Below are 19790 nucleotides of genomic sequence, written 5' to 3' on the forward strand. Positions count from 1 at the left end.
ATCAGAAAACACTGGATTTGTCTAAAAAGAACTCAATTGTTTAAAAAGTTCCCTAAACAGGAAGTAATCTGCTCATCCAACTCACTGTTGTCACACAAACCTCTTGCAGTTACTGAGTTCATTATTTGGGTTCATTGTACAGTTTTGAATATAATATAAAGTATGTGACCTAAACAGGGGTCATCAATTTAATAAATTATAGAAAAGGGGGCTCTTAAGGCAAAATTTTGGGAACTATGTCTAAAATGTGGCCATAACAGAATTGATTTTAGTTTTTTAACACGTTCTTTTTTAAATTTATCTAAATGAATGTGTTCAATTTGACAGCATTTGACACCAAACTGGCAGCTGCCACACCATGCCCCCCCTCGAGATCTGCCTCTGTGTAGTAGTTGGCTTGTAGTAGAAGTAGTGGTGGACAAAAGTGGACACATTTTTGAATAAGATCTTATTTAAAGTCCACTGTGTAACATTTAGGAGGATCTATTCTCAGAAATGGAATATAATATCCATAGGTATGTTTTCATTAGTGTATAATCACCTGAATATAAGAATTGTTGGGTTTCCGTTACCTTAGAATGAGCTGTTTTTATCTGTCCATGTTTCTATAGTTGCCCCAAACAGACAAATCAAACATTAGCTCAAAGTGTGTTTTCCGTGCGTTTCGCAGCCAACATAGTTTCTCCTTTCCCTCCCGTCAGGCGAGAAAGTTGCAATCTGCAACGTAACCACTAGATGCCACTAAATCCCACGCACTGGTCCTTTTTCAAGAGGTGTGGGACTTGAGAGGGGGGCCCAATGTCCAACAAAATAATATTTTTATTTCAATACAGTTAGATTTTTTTTTATGTATTTTTTGCCTTTAATTGACATTGGCAGCTGAAGATAGACAGGAAAGGGGGACAGAGAGAGGGAAGGAACCGCAGCAAAGGGCCGCTGCAGCAAGGGCCGCTGCAGCAAGGGCTCAGCCTTGGTACATGGGGCGCCAGCTCTACCAGGTGAGCTAGGGCACCCCAACAATTTGAATTTGAAGAGAATGTTTAATTAGAACTTGAAAGTTCAAGTAATAATATTAATGAATCATACAAAAAATATTAACACAAGTACTGTCTGGACCAAAGGAGACAGGTTTACGAAGCCACACCCAAAAAAGAAGAATATTTGAATTTATATAGAATGAGATTACAACAAGTAACACAAGGTCAGATAATTATGTTTGAGATGTTTTATCAGATAACCAGTCAACATTTTAATTTATAATTTAAGGCATTTAGAAAAGACCAGTGTGGTATCTAGCGGTGTGGTTGCAGTTCGCAACTCCCTCGCATCACCCTCCTATTCTGAACGCGCAGGAGAAAATACGGTGGCTGCGACATGTGCCAAAACGCGAACATCGCGGTCTCCACAGAAGAGGGCCCGCTTCCTCTGTAGATATAAACAGCTCATTCTATGGTAACAAAAATAATTCTTATATTTATACACTATGATTATACACTAATGAAAACATACCTATGAATGTTATATTCCATTTCTGACAATAGATCCTCCTAAATGTTACACACTGGACCTTTAAAGACAACATTTGTGTGCTAGTGCAGCGTTTCTTTGTCTACTGATAGCAAACTAACAAAAAAATAAATAATTTGGGGTGTTTTTGACATTGGTCAGACAAAACAAAAAATATAAATATGTCAGTTTTTTTTGTTTGACCAAACAATAATTGAATCAAGGAAATAATGGACAAACCACTCAATAATAAAGATAATTATTGTATAATAACGCTGGGTATTATATGATACAAACAATGCAAATCAGAATCAGAAGAAAGAGACAATATATACAAATAAATGAAATCATTAAATGAAGAAATACTTGATGTTATTTTAAAATGATACTAGGCTATAGGCTATCACATATATACATTTTGTGCTGGGAATCCCATATATTATATTGTGCTGCGGATCCCATATATTATAGATGGGATCCCCAGCACAATGTCAGGAGCTGGAGCTCATGGGGGCCTGATTTGCAGCGGACCCGCCTCGTGTTTTAACCGCGGCTCTGCCGAACCAACCCGCTCTACGACCGCATGATTTAGCGAAGAACAGCAGCTTTAGTATTAGCAGCTTATCTGTATTAGCGCCTGCTGCTGCGCCGTTTGCCCCCCCGCCCCCCGGGGTGGGTGTGCATTGTCGACGCTGCTACTGTCTCTTTAAATTTACCCAGGAGCCCCTTAAGGAGCCCCAGGGGCCCCTAGTCCGGCTCCCCACCCTGAAGACAAGCAAGAGCCTTAAAATACATTACTGGAGGCCTGTCGCTGAGGCGCTTCTACAGGGCGTTCGGAGGAGCGGGCGGTGTTCGCGGGCGGATACGGGGCTTCTGTGATTATATGAAAAGTTAACTTGGCTCCCGAGCGGGGCGCGTGGGGGGGTTGACATCGTAGAGCACGGGCTCCTCTGCCATGGGCTCGTTATAGAGCGCCTGCCAGATGCGTGTCGAACGGTGCCGAGCGGTGTGGACAGTTGAGTGACATGTCCCGCTTCAACGTTACGACACAGTGAGGGAAGGAAGGAGGGACGGTAGCCACGAGTGAAGCAGCGGCCAGGCCAGTGATGGAAGAGAAAGACACGGGGGGAAGCGAGCCCGTGGACCTCCGGTGTGCCGAGCAGGCTGAGCTGCTCTCATTAATAATAAGCGGGGAGGAGGAAGCGACGCAAGAGGAGAGTGACTTGGGAGGTAAAGAGAAAAACTAGTGTTGTTATTGTCGGTGTTTCCCACCGCAGTGTGGCTCTGCGTGGCTGTCAGAGCCACGGCCATTGTCAGGCAGCCAGTTAATCCGTGTCAGGGACAATGCCGTGGAGCAGCATGGCCCCTCCGTCTCTGTGGCTCCTATAAACAAAGGCTCAACAGCACGCAGGCAGGCGGAGCGACGCAGCTGCCACCTAGCGGGCAGCGGCGGAACAGCCCGTCTCAGACCTATGAATAAACAATAATAATATATGGATTATTGGAATAAATCAGCAATTACTTACTGTAATTCAGTCATTTTTGGGTACTTGAGGTGAGCAAAGCAGCTCAATTTAGGGACTGAAGATTTAGAGAAAGAGAACCCAAATGGAGACAGATTTTTAGGCCCTTGTCTGGCTGTTTGTCTGCAGTGCACTGGGGGAAATGTATTTATTATTACATGAGTTCTACACAGGTTCAGAAACATTTTAGTATACCTTAACAGACAGAATAAGAAAACAAGTTAACATAGTTGGATCCCTCTGAAACAAATGCACAAAAATACAGTTTTATCCAAGATGCTATGTAGACTGGAATTTATTTATTATTTCATATGATATGCAGGGTTCCCACATGTCTTGGAAAACCTGGAAATGTAAGGACTAGTTTTCCAGTCGTGGAAACAACTGGAAATGTGTTAAAATGACCAAATATACTGGAAGTAACCTATGTTGTCTTGGAAAAGTTAAATTCTCTGCCCCCCTCTCAGATCGCCTACATAAACCCAAGTTCATATTTTGTTTGGAACCTGTAATGAACCCAAGAAACTTCATCATGAACCCACATTAAAGAGGAGGAAGTAAACTGGAAGTAATAAAACTGTGTGTTAATACTAGGCCTACCAGTAAATTGTATGATTGTGAGTGAAGAGAAGTGCTGTCCTTGGCTGTCAAGAAAAACTCCTGGAAGATGTCCTGGAAAATGATATACAGATCTGGACACAGATCCATTACCTTGAACACCAGTGAATCTTTCCAGATACAGGTCCTTTTTGTCCAGTCTATTCATACTAGGGCTACACAATATGGTTAAAAAAAAAAAAAAAGCACATTGCAACTATTTTGACAAATATGTGTTTTACGATTTGTGCAATCACAATTTCAATTTTCACAGAGAGAAAACTATTGAAATTGTGATGATGTGACATTTTTTTTACATGTTTTCTTAAATCTGGAAACAAGATTTGTAGGCCAGGACATCTCTGTCGAACTACAGTACTTCATTATAATGCTGTTTGTTGCACATTTTACTTTTTAAGTAAATAACACATCTTTGGCATTCCAGTACTGCAATTTCTGGTCACCCATCAGCCTACATACAGGTTGTAATCTATATACCAATACTGTTTATTGGTCAGGCTCTAATTTATAGTAGGGATGAGCAGGTACACTGTTATCTGTACCTGATTAGCCAACTAAATGATCTGTATGATTCATATCTGTACTTGCAGTGGGCGGGGCCAGACATTGTTACTGATGATCAGAAGTTGCTATATTGTTTAGATAAATATATTTACAGAATTGCTTCAGAGCAATGTTTTTAATCCCAAGTGTTAGAGAACTATAATCTGTTATGATAAATTGCTATATGTACTGTATCAGGGTAGAAAATGTGTAATATACTTGCACTTTATTGAACTGATCAGACAGTTCCACATTAGATGCAGTGTCTTAGTCAATGTCATCACTAATTTTAACAAACAAATGTATAAACCTTAAAGACCAACGAGCCTAAAAAGAAGAATGTTTACATATACATTAGGCAGGGGTGGATCTAGAGGGGTGGCTAAAAAATGCCTGGCCACCCCAGTTTGGTGTCACATTTACTACTTTAATTTACATTCCTTTAAGAAATAACATTAAAAAACAGAAATGAATGGAATGATGTGTTATGGCCACATTTTAGACTCAGTGATAGACTTAAGTTCAAAGAACAAAGACATGTATTTGAAAAAATGTCAACACATTCAAATACAACAATGTACTGATTTCTAATTCAACCTTTAGACATTTATTTGCCACAACAATGTTTTTGATTTCAAATATCTTTTCCAAGCAAATGTTGATATATGTGATTGTTTGTGAATAAATCAGCAGATATTTCTGCCACCCTCTAGACACCTCATGACTGGTTCTCTAGATCCACCGCTGACAGAAGCTAAGAAGTGATGCGCACTTCCAGTGTTGTGTTACTTAGTTTCAGTCAGATGCACACAGAGACATTAACAGATTTTTAGATTGAAAAAGAAAAATGTACTGTTTCAGATTGGTCTTCCATATTGTTTTGGAGTTGGTGTCAGAAGATAATAAATAGGATGGGTGGTCCCTAATTACATTTACATGTGTCTTTAAGATTTTAATGGCTATAAATTGATCAGTGTTGATCAGTTTGTCTCTTGTTCCTGTCAGAGGAGGACGGCCTCGCCAATGGCCACGGTGAGGAGGAATCAGAGGCCGGCATGGTCACACCTGTCAGGTCTCCAGGCACCAGCTACTGGAGCATCACAGAGGGCCCGGACCACCCGCTCCTCCTCTCCCCAGCCCCTGGACCCTCCGGACGTAAACCCAGGGTCCAGAGGGCCTCGCGTCCCGGCCTGAGCCGCATCCCGGGCCGTGACCACCGTCGCTATTACCATGAGTACTGGCGCAGCGAGTACCTGATGGACTTTGACCCCCAGCGGCACGGGATGATCTGCATGGTGTGCGGCAGCTCGTTGGCCACCCTGAAGCTCAGCACCATCAAGAGGCACATCCGACAGAAGCACCCTGACTCCCTGCTGTGGAGCGCCGCCGACAAGGAGGTCATCCGCTCGGGGTGGGAGAGCCACCTGAGCCTGGGGGGAGGTCAGAGGTCATACAGTTCTGCTGCTGGGCCCTCACCTAAGAAAGAAGAAGAGCACCTGGACTCAGACCAGCATGCTGCTGGTGGGTAGGAGTTTCTGAATCTCACACTTGGTGGCAGTATGAGTTCATGTCTTGGCTGGTGGTGTGTGAGGAGAGGATGATGTAATGATTTAGTGATGGTGTGTTGGAGTGTGGAGAGGGAAGGACTGTGCCTGGACTGTTCTCAGCTAGTTTATGTTTCAGATTTAAAATGACAAAAAAAACCAACTGTTGAATATTTTGACTGTAATAACACCGATTACTCAGGTTTTGATCAATCCTTTTCAAATTAAAATTATTATTAATAATTATTAATAATTATATTTTTCACATGAAAGGCAAATATACTATAGCTTTTGAAATTACAAAATAAATAAGAAGCCAAAAATAGGTTATTATTTAGCTGTGTTCATGTGCTTATGAGGAAATGTGACATCTGAGCTGTAAAATGACACCGCTTTGATGGGCTCTTTTGCTGGAAAAGAAAACCCAGGAGACAATAGGAAAACAAAAGTAAATAATTATGGAGGCAGGAGTTTTGACTTTAATCAAAAGTAGAGTTCACCCAAAAATACAAAGGTCAAGAGTCAAAAGTCTCCCCTACACAGACCTATATGTCCTTCATTAAGGTATGACCTTACACCAACAATAAAGTAAAATAAGTACAATTTTAATTTTATTAGGTCAGTTGACTGCTGAATTATATTTTCTGTTACATATATTAATTATTATAATACTACTACTACTGGAAGTAGCAAAACATTTATTTTGTTTTACAATTGTTTAGGAACACACATTGCACGGACATTGCCACCATTCCTGCTCATAGTTCCACGCTGTTCCACTGACTGTGGCTGAAAAGCACAAAGAAATGTAGCAATGTGCTTGCAAAGGCCGGGGAGAAGAAGACAGCAGGCTAGCAAACATGGAATTTAAAGGTCCAGTATGTAGGATTTAGTGGCATCTAGCAGTATAATTGCTGATTGCAACAACTGCGCCTCACCCTCCTGTTCCAAGTGTGGAGGAGAAACTATGGTTAACACTATGGCAAGCATGAAAAATGAAGTGGTAAACTGTATTTTCAGAAACAAGGTTGTAGGTTTGATTTCCTACAGCATAGTTGTTTGATAGCTTAGTTGCTAATTTCTTTTTGTTTTGCATGTGTATTTGCATGGGTTTTCTCCTGGCTTTCTCCCACCTCTCCTGCCATTACCGCTGAACAAGGCACTAGCGCTAGAGTTAGAGTTACTTTGATTACATCCTAAATGGTTAGGGTGCAGAGGATGGATAGTCCTACTAGGATTAATAAAACATCACACACAGTTGATTTTTTTTTTTTATTGAAATGTAACAACAAAAATTCAGCACCCCCTGTGGTTGTAGATGTTCCCTTATCGATCCCATATAGGAGAAATTCAAGTCAGACACAGCAGCATAGGGGAATGTAGTGCAAAGTAGAATATAGAATCACAAAATAAGAATATTATAAGATAAAATAGAAAATATAAGACTATATAGAAAAATATATTCACTATATGCAATGTGCATACAATGGTGTGCAAAATATCTTAAGCATTGTTAAACTAAAAACCAAACAACCAAACTGTACATGTGCATTTAAAGATAATAGTTAGTGCGTCGGAGGTTGTAAGTTAAACCAGTCTTTGTCTGCGGGGGTTGGAGGTACTGGGTGCTGTGGCGTTGTGGAGTCTGATGGCTGATGGTACAAACGAGCCTCCAAACCGCTTTGAGGCTCGGGGCTGGGTCAGTCTGTAGCTGAACGTGCTCCTGAGCTGCCTGAGCTCAGTGTAGAGAGGATGAGAGGGGTTGTCCATGATGGCTTTCAGCTTCCCTCTCATCCTCTTTTCAGTCACAGCCTCCATCAAAAAAGACACAGTGACTAACAGCAGCAAAGCCTGAAAAGAACTCTTTTAAGCAGTAGTTTAGCAGTACATTGCGTCCTCCACACATCAGAAATTCTACTTGTCCTTGAGGACCGCCTCTTTGTGGAGTTCTCTCTCCTGATTGGATAAAGTGGGAACGGGATAGGAGAAAATGTATTCTTTGTCTATTGCAGAAGGGAGGGACTGGGAGACTCACGTTACTGACTCAGCTCTCTATTTCAGGGATGGCTGTCAGAATGTAGAGATATTTAACCATATTTTGTAAAAATGGGTCTTATTCCTTTTGTCCATTATGCACAACATGATTATTTTGACCGATATTGCAATTCACGATTAGTGGAAGTGAACATTTTTGCATCATAATTAAAAAAAAAAAATCACTTTCAGCACCTTTCATTTTATTTTGTTTTATATTTTTTAACCACAGCAGAACCTCCATACCCTGTGACACCCAAGGAGCAGCAACAACAACCTCTCAGTCTGTCCCCCCACTCTGAGGAAGGTGAAGCCCCCCGGCCCGAAGAAGAGGAGCAGGACCTCCCTGGGCCATCAGCCCGGACCCTAGAGCGCTACCTGAACGACTCGCTGCACGCCTGGTTCCGCCAGGAGTTTCTGATGGAGTACGAGGCGGAGGCCGGCCGGCTGCTGTGCATGGTGTGCGGAGGAGAACTGCCCTCGCTTCACCTGGACCACATCAAGAGCCACGTGCTGGACACCCACCCCAACTCCTTGGTTTACAGCTCCGAGGAGAAGCACTGCATCCTGCAGGCCTGGGCTCAGACTCATGGTAAGAACAGAATGTTGTTAATTTCTGCTGGACACAAGATGTCTCCTCCTTCACTGTAAAGTCCATTCTCAGTGGATGTGCACTGGTGGCTTCAAGTTTCTACATCACACTGTACAAGTTGCATACTGGACCAGGACTGACTTCCTAACTATTTGTGATGTCACAAATCATGCTGGTAGGCCCCGCCCCTTAAAATCAGATGTTCAATGATCACAGAGAAACTTTCCACTTTCAGCAGATGAATGTGAAAACATCCTTCTAGAGTCAAACTGCACAGACAGCATTCAAACAGCACACTGTAGGGACAGGGAGAAACACTGATTCCTGACTGGAGGGCCGAACGAAAACGCGTTGTTAGCTAGACAGGTAGGCTAGTGCTGTTTGTCTGGCGTGTGTTTTAACTGGCGTAAGATGGAGGAAAAAAAAAAAATGAAAAAGACATTGATTTTAGCAAATAAAATACTTTTACACTACACAATGTCCCTTTAAACACTATACTTTTGGTCAGTCTATAGAACTTGAATAGGTATAGTTAGATTCCTCTTATCATTTAGTCTTATCAGTCTGAAATGTGTTGACGTCACTAGCACAAATCCACCACCCACCAACTCTTTTTTATCACTGCTTATCTGGATCAGTGTTGCCATGGTAACAGGGTGAGCCGAGCAGCCTGGATGTCCCATCACCCACTTGAGTCTATCAACACTGCCTCCCGTCCAGAGTCTGTGTCTGCCCCTCAGTGTGTTCCATTTATAATAATTATTTGGTTTTATCATTCAGTAACAGTTCCCATGATTCCCCAGGCACAGTGCCAAAGCTTCGTGGGACATGTAGTTGCCAAAGAAGTAATATTTGTACATCTTTCTATCTTTAATATGTTGTATAACAGAAGAGTCAGAAAACTCAATCAAATCAGAGCCCAACACCAAAGATGGCGGGGTGGACCTCTTTGCTCAGGATGTGGAGGCCATCCAGATCAACGCTGACTTGTACCCAGAAGGTGATGGCACTTTAACTCAGGACACCTGTCTTATCGGTGAGGATGGCGGTGTTGGAGCTCCGCAGCAGGGACCCCAGCCCCTCCGCCAGCCCAGGAAGAGGCGGCTGCGTGGGGGTGACCCCTGGCGACTCCGTCTCGACTACCTGGTGGCCTACGGGCCCCAGGGCCAGGGGACGTTCTGCATGGTGTGTTCTCAGGTGCTGCACGAATCCAAGGTCAGCAGCTTCCGACGCCACATCCAAGAATGTCACCCCGAGACCACGACACTGAGCCGACAAGAAAGGGAAGCCATGGCAGCTGCCTGGACCAAAGATTATTCTAGTGAAGGCACACACATTCAAGATGGTGAGATGCTTTTAGCCGCAGTGACTGTAATACTGTAAATAATTCTCAAATAGTGGTGTTTATTAAAGCTGCAGTAGGTCATTTTTATACAAATATTTTGAGACAGGCCTTCATTCCTTATTTTCCCTGTTTCATCTGTATATATTATCCCTGACCTCTGAATTGCTGCTTTCTTTAATTTGCTGTAAATTGACATGGATTATGCTGCAGACAGTTTTGTGGTGCAGCTCTCACTCAATACTGATCTAGTTTCAAAAGTTGTCTGCCCCATTAGTCACTCAGACAACAGGAAAAACAGGATAATGAAGGTTAAAATACTTAAAGATACTGAGGTATCCTTGAACTATCAGCACCCTCCCTCTCATTCACTTGTTGTTTTAGCAGAAATAAACTCGAGCGGAGAAGATGTGCTAAACACCACAGGAGAGATGAACGAGGACGCCTCCCCCGATGTCAGATCACCCAGCAAAATGGTGAAGAAGGAAGAGGGCGTGAGCGGAAGCAAGGGTAAAGCAAGGGAAGGCGCCGCTGCAGCCACGCCCTCTCGTCACGGCCATTACCCCGGGAAGGACCAGAGGAGGAACTACCAGGTGCGCTGGCGGATGGAGTACCTGATGGATTACGACTGCCGCAGACACGGGCTAATCTGCATGGTGTGCGGAGCCACCCTGGCCACGCTGAAGGTCAGCACCATCAAGAGGCACATCCAGCAGGTACACCCACACTCTCTGGACTACAGTGCGGAGGAGAAGCAGCAGGCCCTGCTGAGCTACAACCAGACTGCGCTGCACTTCATCCACTCCGATGACTGCTTTTCCTCCCAGGACCACGGGCACACCGAGCTGGCTCCAGCTCCAGCACACTTTGGCACTTAGAAAGGGCTTCCGTCCGTTGCTCCTCACACGGCCCCTGATCAGAAACAGCCCTCCGCCCGCTTTCTTAAAGGGAAATTCAAGTAGGTATCAAACAAGGTCCCTCGTCCCCTCTGACCTTATTCTTGCTAGAGTTGAAATCTCTCAAACCTCTACAATGCAGGTGCTGAGTAAAATGTTATTTCGAGCTGTTGTCGTAATTAGGGCTGCACATTTCATCTAAATATTAGCATAATCGCAATATGGCCAAGTGCAATATCCAAAAAGCAGAAACTGTGTGACCAACAGGATTATAATGAAGTACTGCAGAGATGTCCTGGTCTACACATCTTGTTCTTTAAATGTAAGAAAACATTTTTGTTGCGTACATACCTCAACAAATGTCACATCATCATGGTTTTAATACTTTTTTCAGTGAAATTAAAATTATGATGCAAAAATGTTCACTTCCACTAAATCGAGAATTGCAATATTGTTTAAAATAATCCCAATATGATTCTGTTGACCCTGTCGTGCACAGCCCTAGTCATAATGGACAAAAAGAATGAGACCCATTTTACGAATACTGGAATTTCCCCTTTAAATCTGGATCTGAGAGTACTGCTGTGGCAGGAAGCAGCCGCCACAGAGTAAATGTCATAGCCCAAAAAATGAAAGTCCAGCCACTCAAGTGAAAGTAAAGCCTCATCTGCACTGGGTCTGTGTCACCTGAGGACCTGGTGAGATTCATGAAATGCGTGCACGTTTATAGGGATGCACAAAATCTGCATTTGCTTAGATTTACTAAAATAACATTTTATTAGGGCCAAATCAAATCAGCATTGTGATAGTGACATTTGGCTAGTGCTAGCATGTTCACGGCTAGCTAGCATGTTACCAGATAGTGCACCAGGTACAGTAGCTCGTCATCTAGCCTCACAAGTACTGGCTCGCTGAGGCCTCATTAATCTGCATGGTGCTTCTGTGTTGAGTTAAACTGTGCTGGACTTTAACAATCCAGTGTATGCTATGGAGCAACAGCAGACTGTGACTCCAGTGTTAACTTATTGTCTAGTTAGGGAGCCCCCCCATTGGGAGTTAACAACCCCACCAAGGTTAAAAAAAAAAAAATCCCCCCCCCCCCAAAAAATTACATAAAAAAAAAAAAAAAAAAAAACAACCCCCCAAAAAAACAAAAACAAACCACCCCAAAGTTTTAATTTTACCCAAAAAAAAAAAAAAAAATTAAATATAAAAAAACTCTTTTTTGCCACCCCAAACAAAAAAAAAAACGGGGGCGTGTAAAACAAAAAACAAAAAAAAAGAATATGAATTTTTTTTTTAAACCAAAAAAAGGATTTGTAGTCATTGTATGTGCTTTCCAAAGGTGTAACATTTAGGAGGATCTGCTGTCAGAAATGGGATATAATATTCATCGGTATGTTTTCATTAGTGTATAATCACCTATACCTAATGACCTTAGAATGAGCCGTTTTTATCTTCTTCTGGTGGAGTCCGCCATGTTGAACCACCATGTTTCTACAGAATGGACAACCCAGACACTGGCTGTAGATAGGGCCTTTCACATTTTTCACACACACCCATGCTCAGAAGGTGAGTGGTATTCAGTTAGTTCCACCACTAGATGCCACTAAATCCTATGCACTGGTCCTTTAACTCTCAGGTCCAGGAAGGGGCCCAGGGCTTGTTTCTGGTCGGGGCCAGAGTCTTACGCTCTCAGGAAGTTAGAAACAGAGTCTTCGGCGAGGCCGAGGTGAGTTAGTTTATGATAATGTGTCTGAAGACAACGCAGCACTTTGTCCCCAAAAATGTACTAAACCCCAGCGTTCCTTCTGTACAGCCAATTGAATGAGACTGTGTTTGATGTTATTGCTGAAGACAATGAATGCCAGCGTGCAGTCTATTTAATTCCTTGTTTACAGTGGAGGAGAAGGACGCCATCCTCTCTCTCATCCATTATAATGAGATATGTTATCTCTCTGTCAGTTTCCATCGTTGCTACACCGGCCTGCATCCTTTTCATCCTCTACAACTCATTTTAGGTAAAACTGCACAAAAAAGAATATGTAAATATATGAAAAAAAATAATTATTTTTCCTTTATACAAGCACTTTTATGCACCCTGGTTTCTACAAAACGTGTTTGTAATTATGTCCAGTTTTTCTACTTCAGAGAAGATTTCAGCAATGATGATCTTACACGGCTGGAGAGCGGCTGGTTGGACGTTTGCTTTGAAAAGTTTGCTCCAGTCTCGGTACTGTTCATTTCTCCATTCACTGTACAGAGTGTGTGCAACAAAAGAAGTTGAAGAAAAACTTTCAGCTGTCTAAGAAAGAAAAGTCTGCGATAAAATGTCACTTCTTCACCGGGAAAATGTAACTCAGGGATTCTGTTTTCATCAGCAACCATTTCATCAGTGATCTTGGCTGTTGACATTTGAAGATACTGGATACATGTGTCAGCTGTGGTTGTATAGGTGATGCTATAAATACGACAGAGTATTAGGGCCACTGTTGAAGCAAAAACAAACAAAAAACAGAGATTTTGTTCAAATATCTTGTAAATTATAAATATTAGAATTAGGTTGTAATTTTCAGGTATAGCCATAATATATGAAAAAAGTCAGTATTTCAGTGTTGATTTTCAAATAAAGTTGTGATTTGGAAAAAAAAATGCTAATATTTTGAGAAAAAAAGTAATTATATTTGAAGGAAATGGTCATGCTAGAGTGCAATTGGATTTTGAGGAAAAAGATCAATACGAGAAAAGACAAAAGACGGAATTAACGTATTTATATTTAATTTAATATTTTGACATAAAGTTGTCATTTTAGAGGAAAGAAGAAAAACTAAAACATGCACATATAATTTTATCGACGGAATCCACTTTTTAGGTGGTAGCGGCTCCAGTGCATGCCGCAAAAAATTCCAAAAACAAAGCCCCAGTGTCCCTATTACTCTGTTGTACATTGACAGAATTTGCTCAGTTGAAGCTTTTGATACTGATGTAACAGTGAAGGACAAGCAGCACTGTGACAGCACAGAAACGGTGTCATATTCCCACTTTATTGGTTCACTTTGGCTTAGAATAGGCCCCCACATCGCTCTAGAAGAGTTCTGGCATAGCACTTAATTATTTAAAATGAAGTAAGTTACAGTGAAATGAATGATAAAACATTTGCTTGTGTGTGTGTGTGTGTGTGTGTGTGTGTGTGTGTGTGTGTGTGTGTGTGTGTGTGTGTGTGTGTGTGTGTGTGTGTGTGTGTGTGTGTGTGTTTATACTGTGTATGATGGTGTGGGGAGAGACCTGCTCCTCATTTTTCTTCACTTTCACCTTTCATCTGTACATGGCCAACATGTGACATATGCATTCTCTCCTCAATGATCTTTGAATAAATACTCAACACCATGAAACTGCCACCATTTATTTAGTCTTTTCTGATTTGGGTTATGTTCCTTAGTTCCAATGCAGGGGGCTGATAATGCTACATTAAAGCTGCAGTAGGTAACTTTTATGAAAATATTTGTCATGTTTGCTGGAACTTTCTCTATATCCTGACAGTAGGACGTGAGACAGAATCACCTATCTTTCTTGGCTCTATTGTAGCTTTAAGATAAGATTCTGATTTTGGAATGATCTCTCACATACAGTAGCTGTGTGTTATGTTCACATAATGTGTCCATATGCTTTTGGCCATATAGTGAACCCCAAACATGACTCCTCCTCATCACGGGCATCAGAAAAAAAAGTTGACATATAATTATTTATAATAAAAAGTAAGATATAAATAAATAGAAAACAATATAAATAAATAAGATCTGATCCATTCAGGTCAAACAGAGTCAGGGATTTTAGCCAGATCCAATTATGCTGGTAATTCTTATTCAGCTAACAGTCCATTAACTACTAACTACAGAAGTTTGTATTTAAAGATCCTCTCCAGACATGTATGAAGACATACACTGATCAGCTTTAACATTGTGAGCACTGACTGGTGAAGTGAATGACACTGATTATCTGGTTATCATTGCACCTTGGTGGGATAAATTAGGCAGCCAGTGAACATTTTATCCTCAAAGTTGATGTGTTAGAAGCAGGAAAAAGGGCAGCTTGAGGATTTGAGCGACTTTGACAAGGGCCACATTGTGATGGCTAGACCACTGGGTCAGAGCATCTCCAAAACTGCAGCTCTTGTGGGGGGTTCCCGGTCTGCAGTGGTCAATGGTCGGCCAGAGCTCACAGATCCACCTGGGGAGTGAAGGCTGGCCCGTGGGGTCGGTTCCAACAGACGAGCTACTGTAGCTCAAACTGCTGAAACAGTTAATGCTGTTTCTGATAGAAAGGTGTCAGAACACACAGAGCATCACAGTTTGTTGGTGTGGGACTGTAGGTGGTCATAATGTTATGGCTGATCAGTGTATATACCAGTGGTCTGCTTGGAACAATAATGTGTGTCTGATGTGTGCACCGTGATGTCACAATTCATGCTCATAGGCCCAATGTGATGATGATCAGAGAAACTTTCCACTTTCAGCAGATGAATGTGAAAACCTCCTTCTAGAGTCAAACTGCACAGACAGCATTCAAACAGCACACTGTAGGGACAGGGAGAAACACTGATTCCTGACTGGAGGGGAGCTTTAAAGCTGCTCTGAGAAAATTTGAGGCTAATATCAAATCACGCTAACTGAAAACTACACCACCCGGCTATCTGAGCTGTATGTTCATCTGTAACATAGCTGCTAACTTTCTAACACTTCATTTAGCATTTATGACTGCAGCTTTGATTTTATTATGTAATACATAGGCTTTAAACGGGATGTCAAGTCTGCATGTTACTATTAACACTTAATGGTTTTAGTACACTGGCCTAGCCTAAAATTAGAAACTATAATCCCTTCTCCACCCAAACACCATAACAGACAGCAGACTCAGAAGTCAAATCTTCTTTAGATATTTCATCTAGAGGCATTTTTTAATCCTCCGTCCACACACATCGTAAGCATGCTAGGAAATAGTTGTTTTTCCCCCCAAGGCCCTCTGGGAGTAGCCTTTACCCAGAGAGAACAGATCCACCCAGCCAAGGTCCTTTGACGTGTTTTTATTAATTTCACTTTGACATCAGTACAGAGACCACATACTTTTCTTTTTTTTTCAGTTTTTTTTTTTTCCTGCAACATCTTTCCCAAAGCTTCAAAAAATTGGAACCAAAGTCATAGCTAATACAAAACAGAGCTGATGTTAGTGAACAACGTCTAGATACCAGTAAAGAGTCAAAAGCAAAACAGGACTTGCCAAAGACAAAAAAAAGGTCAAACACACTCCTGCCACACACTCCCATACAGGATGAAAACAGGGACAAACAGGAAAAGGAGAAAAGCAACATGCTGTGAGGGAACAGGATCAAATATGTGTCGAATTTTATTCATATTATATATTACACTACACTTACACTGAGAAAATAACTATGGTTCTGAGAAGAAGTCATCTATTTAGCCTTGGTAGCACACTAACACAGGTAACATGGCCTTTCCTGGACTAAAGTTTTACTTAAAGGTTCTGTATGGAAGCTGATGGGGTGAGGTCAGACTGATAGAATGGTTCAACTTGAATATTGAAGGTGAAGGTCAACTGAAAGAGATAAAGAAATGTCTCCAGAGGTATCTAGCATGCAGATTTCATTCCTCCTGAATGTAGAGAACCGTGGTTACAATTGTAATTTATTCTCTTCTTTTAATTTTGTTTTAAAAATTGTAAATGAAATTCAGGTAGATTTCTACCTCCTCCACAATACACTGGCCGTTAATGGCATTGTTAAGCCCCGCCCCTTCTGGAACCTCAGTCAACTTCCTCTTTTCCTGTTCTTAGATAAGCTAAATGCTAGGCTAGTCCATGTTGAAAAGGCAACTACATTTGAAGATGGTTAAGAGATAAAAGCAACATATCTTAAGTTGGTTAATGTTAGCAAAATGCTTGCCAGCTAGCCAGCGTTCTGCCTACAGTAGCTAGCCATCTTATGATGTGGCTAATGTTGCTTTTATCTTTTAACTTCAATGTGGCTATCTTAGATTAGCCAAGTACATAGCATCAACTCAACTGTCATTGGATCACAGAACAAATAGTTGAGGGACTTAGGAAGGGTCAGTAAAACCCGGACCCCGGAACCGTAAAGCAAATAAAACCAGAGTTCCACGTGTTATCTTGGAACGTGGTTGAATTTAAAATAAACCTTTAAAATAAACTGAGGTCATGTAAAGCAAACATGAAACACAACAATACAGTAGCGTGTATGAAGTTAAGCTTTTAGATGAAAATGACAACCTTGGCCTTCAAAAGCTACAATATGCAACTTCTCCACATTCAAATAAATAAACAGGATGTATAATATCATCATCATCAGTGTCTGTACTCGTCCCCCCCCCCTCACTCTGTCTGCTCTTTACAGCCGCTTACCCCAGCCTCAGGCTAGCTGACAGCAGTGGGGGGCCTAGCCTGCCCCGCTGACACCTCCAACAGAAACGTTGCATATTTTGACTAACACCCAGAGTCTGAACGAGACACCATGCACAAGGGGGGGGGGGTCGACCGAGACATCTGTGAGATGACACACGGCGGAGGGCATGCATGGGGAGGAATGTTCCACCAGAGAAAACATTCAGCGCACAGGCAGATATCTGAGTGGTAGTAGTAACTGCACTGAGAGGCAATGAAAGGATCCACCGTCGGCCAGTCAGTATTCAGGGGACATTTATTCCGTTCAAACCTACTTTGGAGAACAATGAAACACGAACATACTTGTCATTTCATTTCCTTCTATATATTCATCCCTTAAAACAATATGGAGACGTAGCAGTAGTGCTAACATATGACTTTCAAGTTGAGTTCAAAAACACCATTGAAACAATCACGAGTAATAATCATATTAAACAAAAGTCAGGGTCAAGAATATGATACAGCCTATATAAAGGGTGACAATCGGTTTCCAGCTTACACTATGACATGCTTCATGGCAGTCAAAGAAAAATAATTGACAGATCTATAATAACAACTGCTCCCAAAACTGCCTCCGCATTCCCCAGCTACACTCTTTATTCTAAACTGCACCCCCTATTTCGATTACAACCACCCTTGATCGCCAACCTTCCTCTCAGGTCACTGTTGAGGTTTTGTATGGAGTCTAAAATGTGCCAAAAGAATAGTAATAGACTTTAACTGTGTAAATAGAAGATATTAATGAATTGATGCAAAAGCAGTGTTTCACCTAAAAATTAAATTCATCTTAGCTTGAGAAAGACAACAGACAAATCTGTGATTCCATTTTAAATTCAGTTATTAAATCTTTTAAGGACAGCATAAGGAAATAGAAAAAGTGAAAAGTAAGATTTTCCATTCTTTTTTTTCCACTGAATTTACTGCTGCATTATTTAAATGCAAAAAAATATGATCAATTATAATTAAATTGGGTGTAAACAATCAGTCTTCATCAGAATTAAAAAAATAAAAAAATAAAAACCTCAGAAAAAAGCTATCTAGAGGACCTTGTGTTAAGACTTTTTATAATGAAACAGTTTAAAGTTTATTTATTCTGGTAGCACAGTCTAGACTCCATAGCTTTGAAACTCCGTTAAGCCAATGATTTCTTTAAAACACCAACAGTGAGCTGGGAAGCTTTTGGGGGATTAAAGGGTGCATCTCTTAACTTATCAAACAATCAGGAAATATTTCTTAGGAGGCCTCTGAAAGACCTCCAGTTTTAAATTATGACACTTAACGTAACTCTTACAATGCTGTTGTCAAGCTAGTAGGGAGTCAAAGCCGCCGTCCTATGGTTAATATCAATAATAGTAATAAGTAGTTATGAGAATAATCAAAATTTACAAGTGAATGTGAGACCTCAACACTTTGTGGCTTGAACAGGTGCAACAAAAGGAGTTAGGACTGCTGCAAGTGAGGGAACGTTCTTTTCGATATAAAAAGCGAGGCTAATGTGTTCCATACAGCAGAGAGCCTGTACTTGTCTTAAGGTGTATATGTACATACAGAAAACTGTTCAAAAAATGCATCTGATCAAAAGAGGGTGAACTAGACCAAATTATCACAGCTGGCTCAGTGTTCCAATTCCTTTTATTTCAACCTGTTCATGGGTTTAAAAAATAAAAGTTCAGTGCATTGCAGAAACTTACATACACAAGTGCCTGTAAGGTGAATGGAAACAATCTCAATAACAGGCCGATCAGTAACAGCAAACCCATTACCAGCTTCTAAAAATCAACTCGTATCTATCCGTACAACAGCTGCAGAGCAAGAGAGCAGGATAAGACTAGCCACAATAACACCCAAAAGGTTGGTTTTATTCCTTTTTTTAAAACTTTTTTCCTTTTCTTGAACTTTTTCCAGCTTAAACTATCCGTTTACCTTCAGGGAAATATGTGGTTTAAAGTACAGACATTTGCTCTTTTTGTGACATTAACAGCCATCATCCACCCCCCTGCTCGCTGTACACGACGAAAACCAGGTCATAGATTCAGTCTAGTTCACTCGACCCTCCTCCATTCCCCTGTGGCGTGCCCACAGATAGGCAGGGTCCGCCTCGGCGTTACATCACTTCCTCACTAGCGACGTGCTTCCTGTCTGCACAGGCACAGTTCTTTTTTATGCTTTGCAAGTTAAGCTGCGCAGTAGTTTTACATTGAATATCGAGTAGCTCAGAGATTTTCTACCTAGCAAGGTTCAGTGTAGTAGGGTGCTGATGGTCGATGGAGTAGGGAGGAGGAGTTAGACTGGGGGGCGGGGTTGGGTTCTGGAGAGGGGGTAGGAGAAGGTAAGGGGGTTTCAGATGGTGATGGAGATGGAGATGAGGATGATGGTGACAGAGGTTTCTAATTAAGGGGAGGTTGATCATTCAGTTTTGCTGCGCTTCACAGCTCCGGGAAGTTTCTCTTGCAACCTGGGGGGGCAAAGAACAACAGGTTAACTACACCGAATCAGTGGATGATAGTTGCACTGACTACATTCACATGCACACTCATTTCCCACTTTTATTCAGAATATGACAATAAACCACATTTATTAAGGGTCATAAACTGCATTTGGACATTCCTTATTAGGTCTGGGAGCATTTTCAGATTTATATGTGGGATATGCTGATATTATTCAGGTATTAGGAGCATCCTGGGGGGCTGTTTTCCCTTTAGAGGGACCGTTTGACAGATG

The 19790-nt window shown here is 41.5% G+C and overlaps 2 protein-coding genes across 8 annotated transcripts in view; one reads left to right on the top strand and one right to left on the bottom strand.

Moving 5' to 3' along the window:
- Window positions 1–1954: 1954 nt before the first annotated feature.
- zfta (zinc finger translocation associated) lies at window positions 1955–13990 on the top strand. Of its 5 annotated transcripts, none has more exons than XR_007888271.1 (6): window positions 1961–2736; window positions 5196–5711; window positions 8004–8360; window positions 9250–9705; window positions 10090–10660; window positions 12564–13990. XR_007888271.1 is itself a non-coding variant. In XM_051428551.1 (5 exons), the coding sequence occupies exons 1-5, from the start codon at window positions 2613–2615 to the stop codon at window positions 10578–10580; spliced, it is 1947 nt and encodes a 648-aa protein (XP_051284511.1). In that variant the 5' UTR covers window positions 1955–2612; the 3' UTR covers window positions 10581–11643. The 5 variants fall into 5 exon arrangements, 3 of the variants coding, with proteins under 3 accessions (XP_051284511.1, XP_051284509.1, XP_051284510.1); XR_007888270.1 differs by having other exon boundaries at window positions 1963–2736; window positions 8001–8360; window positions 10087–10660; XM_051428551.1 differs by lacking the exon at window positions 12564–13990 and having other exon boundaries at window positions 1955–2736; window positions 10087–11643.
- Window positions 13991–15662: 1672 nt separating this feature from the next.
- The window catches only part of rtn3 (reticulon 3), a 36329-nt gene continuing 32201 nt past the window's right edge, over window positions 15663–19790 (bottom strand). For all 3 annotated transcript variants that reach the window (XM_051428529.1, XM_051428530.1, XM_051428531.1), the window contains one exon: window positions 15663–19524. In XM_051428529.1, coding sequence (XP_051284489.1) covers window positions 19476–19524 — 49 coding nt within the window. In that variant the 3' untranslated portion in view covers window positions 15663–19475. The remainder of the gene's footprint in view (window positions 19525–19790) is intronic.

This window comes from Dicentrarchus labrax, unplaced genomic scaffold (genome assembly GCF_905237075.1).
Source record: "Dicentrarchus labrax unplaced genomic scaffold, dlabrax2021, whole genome shotgun sequence".
Taxonomy (NCBI): Eukaryota; Metazoa; Chordata; class Actinopteri; family Moronidae; genus Dicentrarchus; species Dicentrarchus labrax.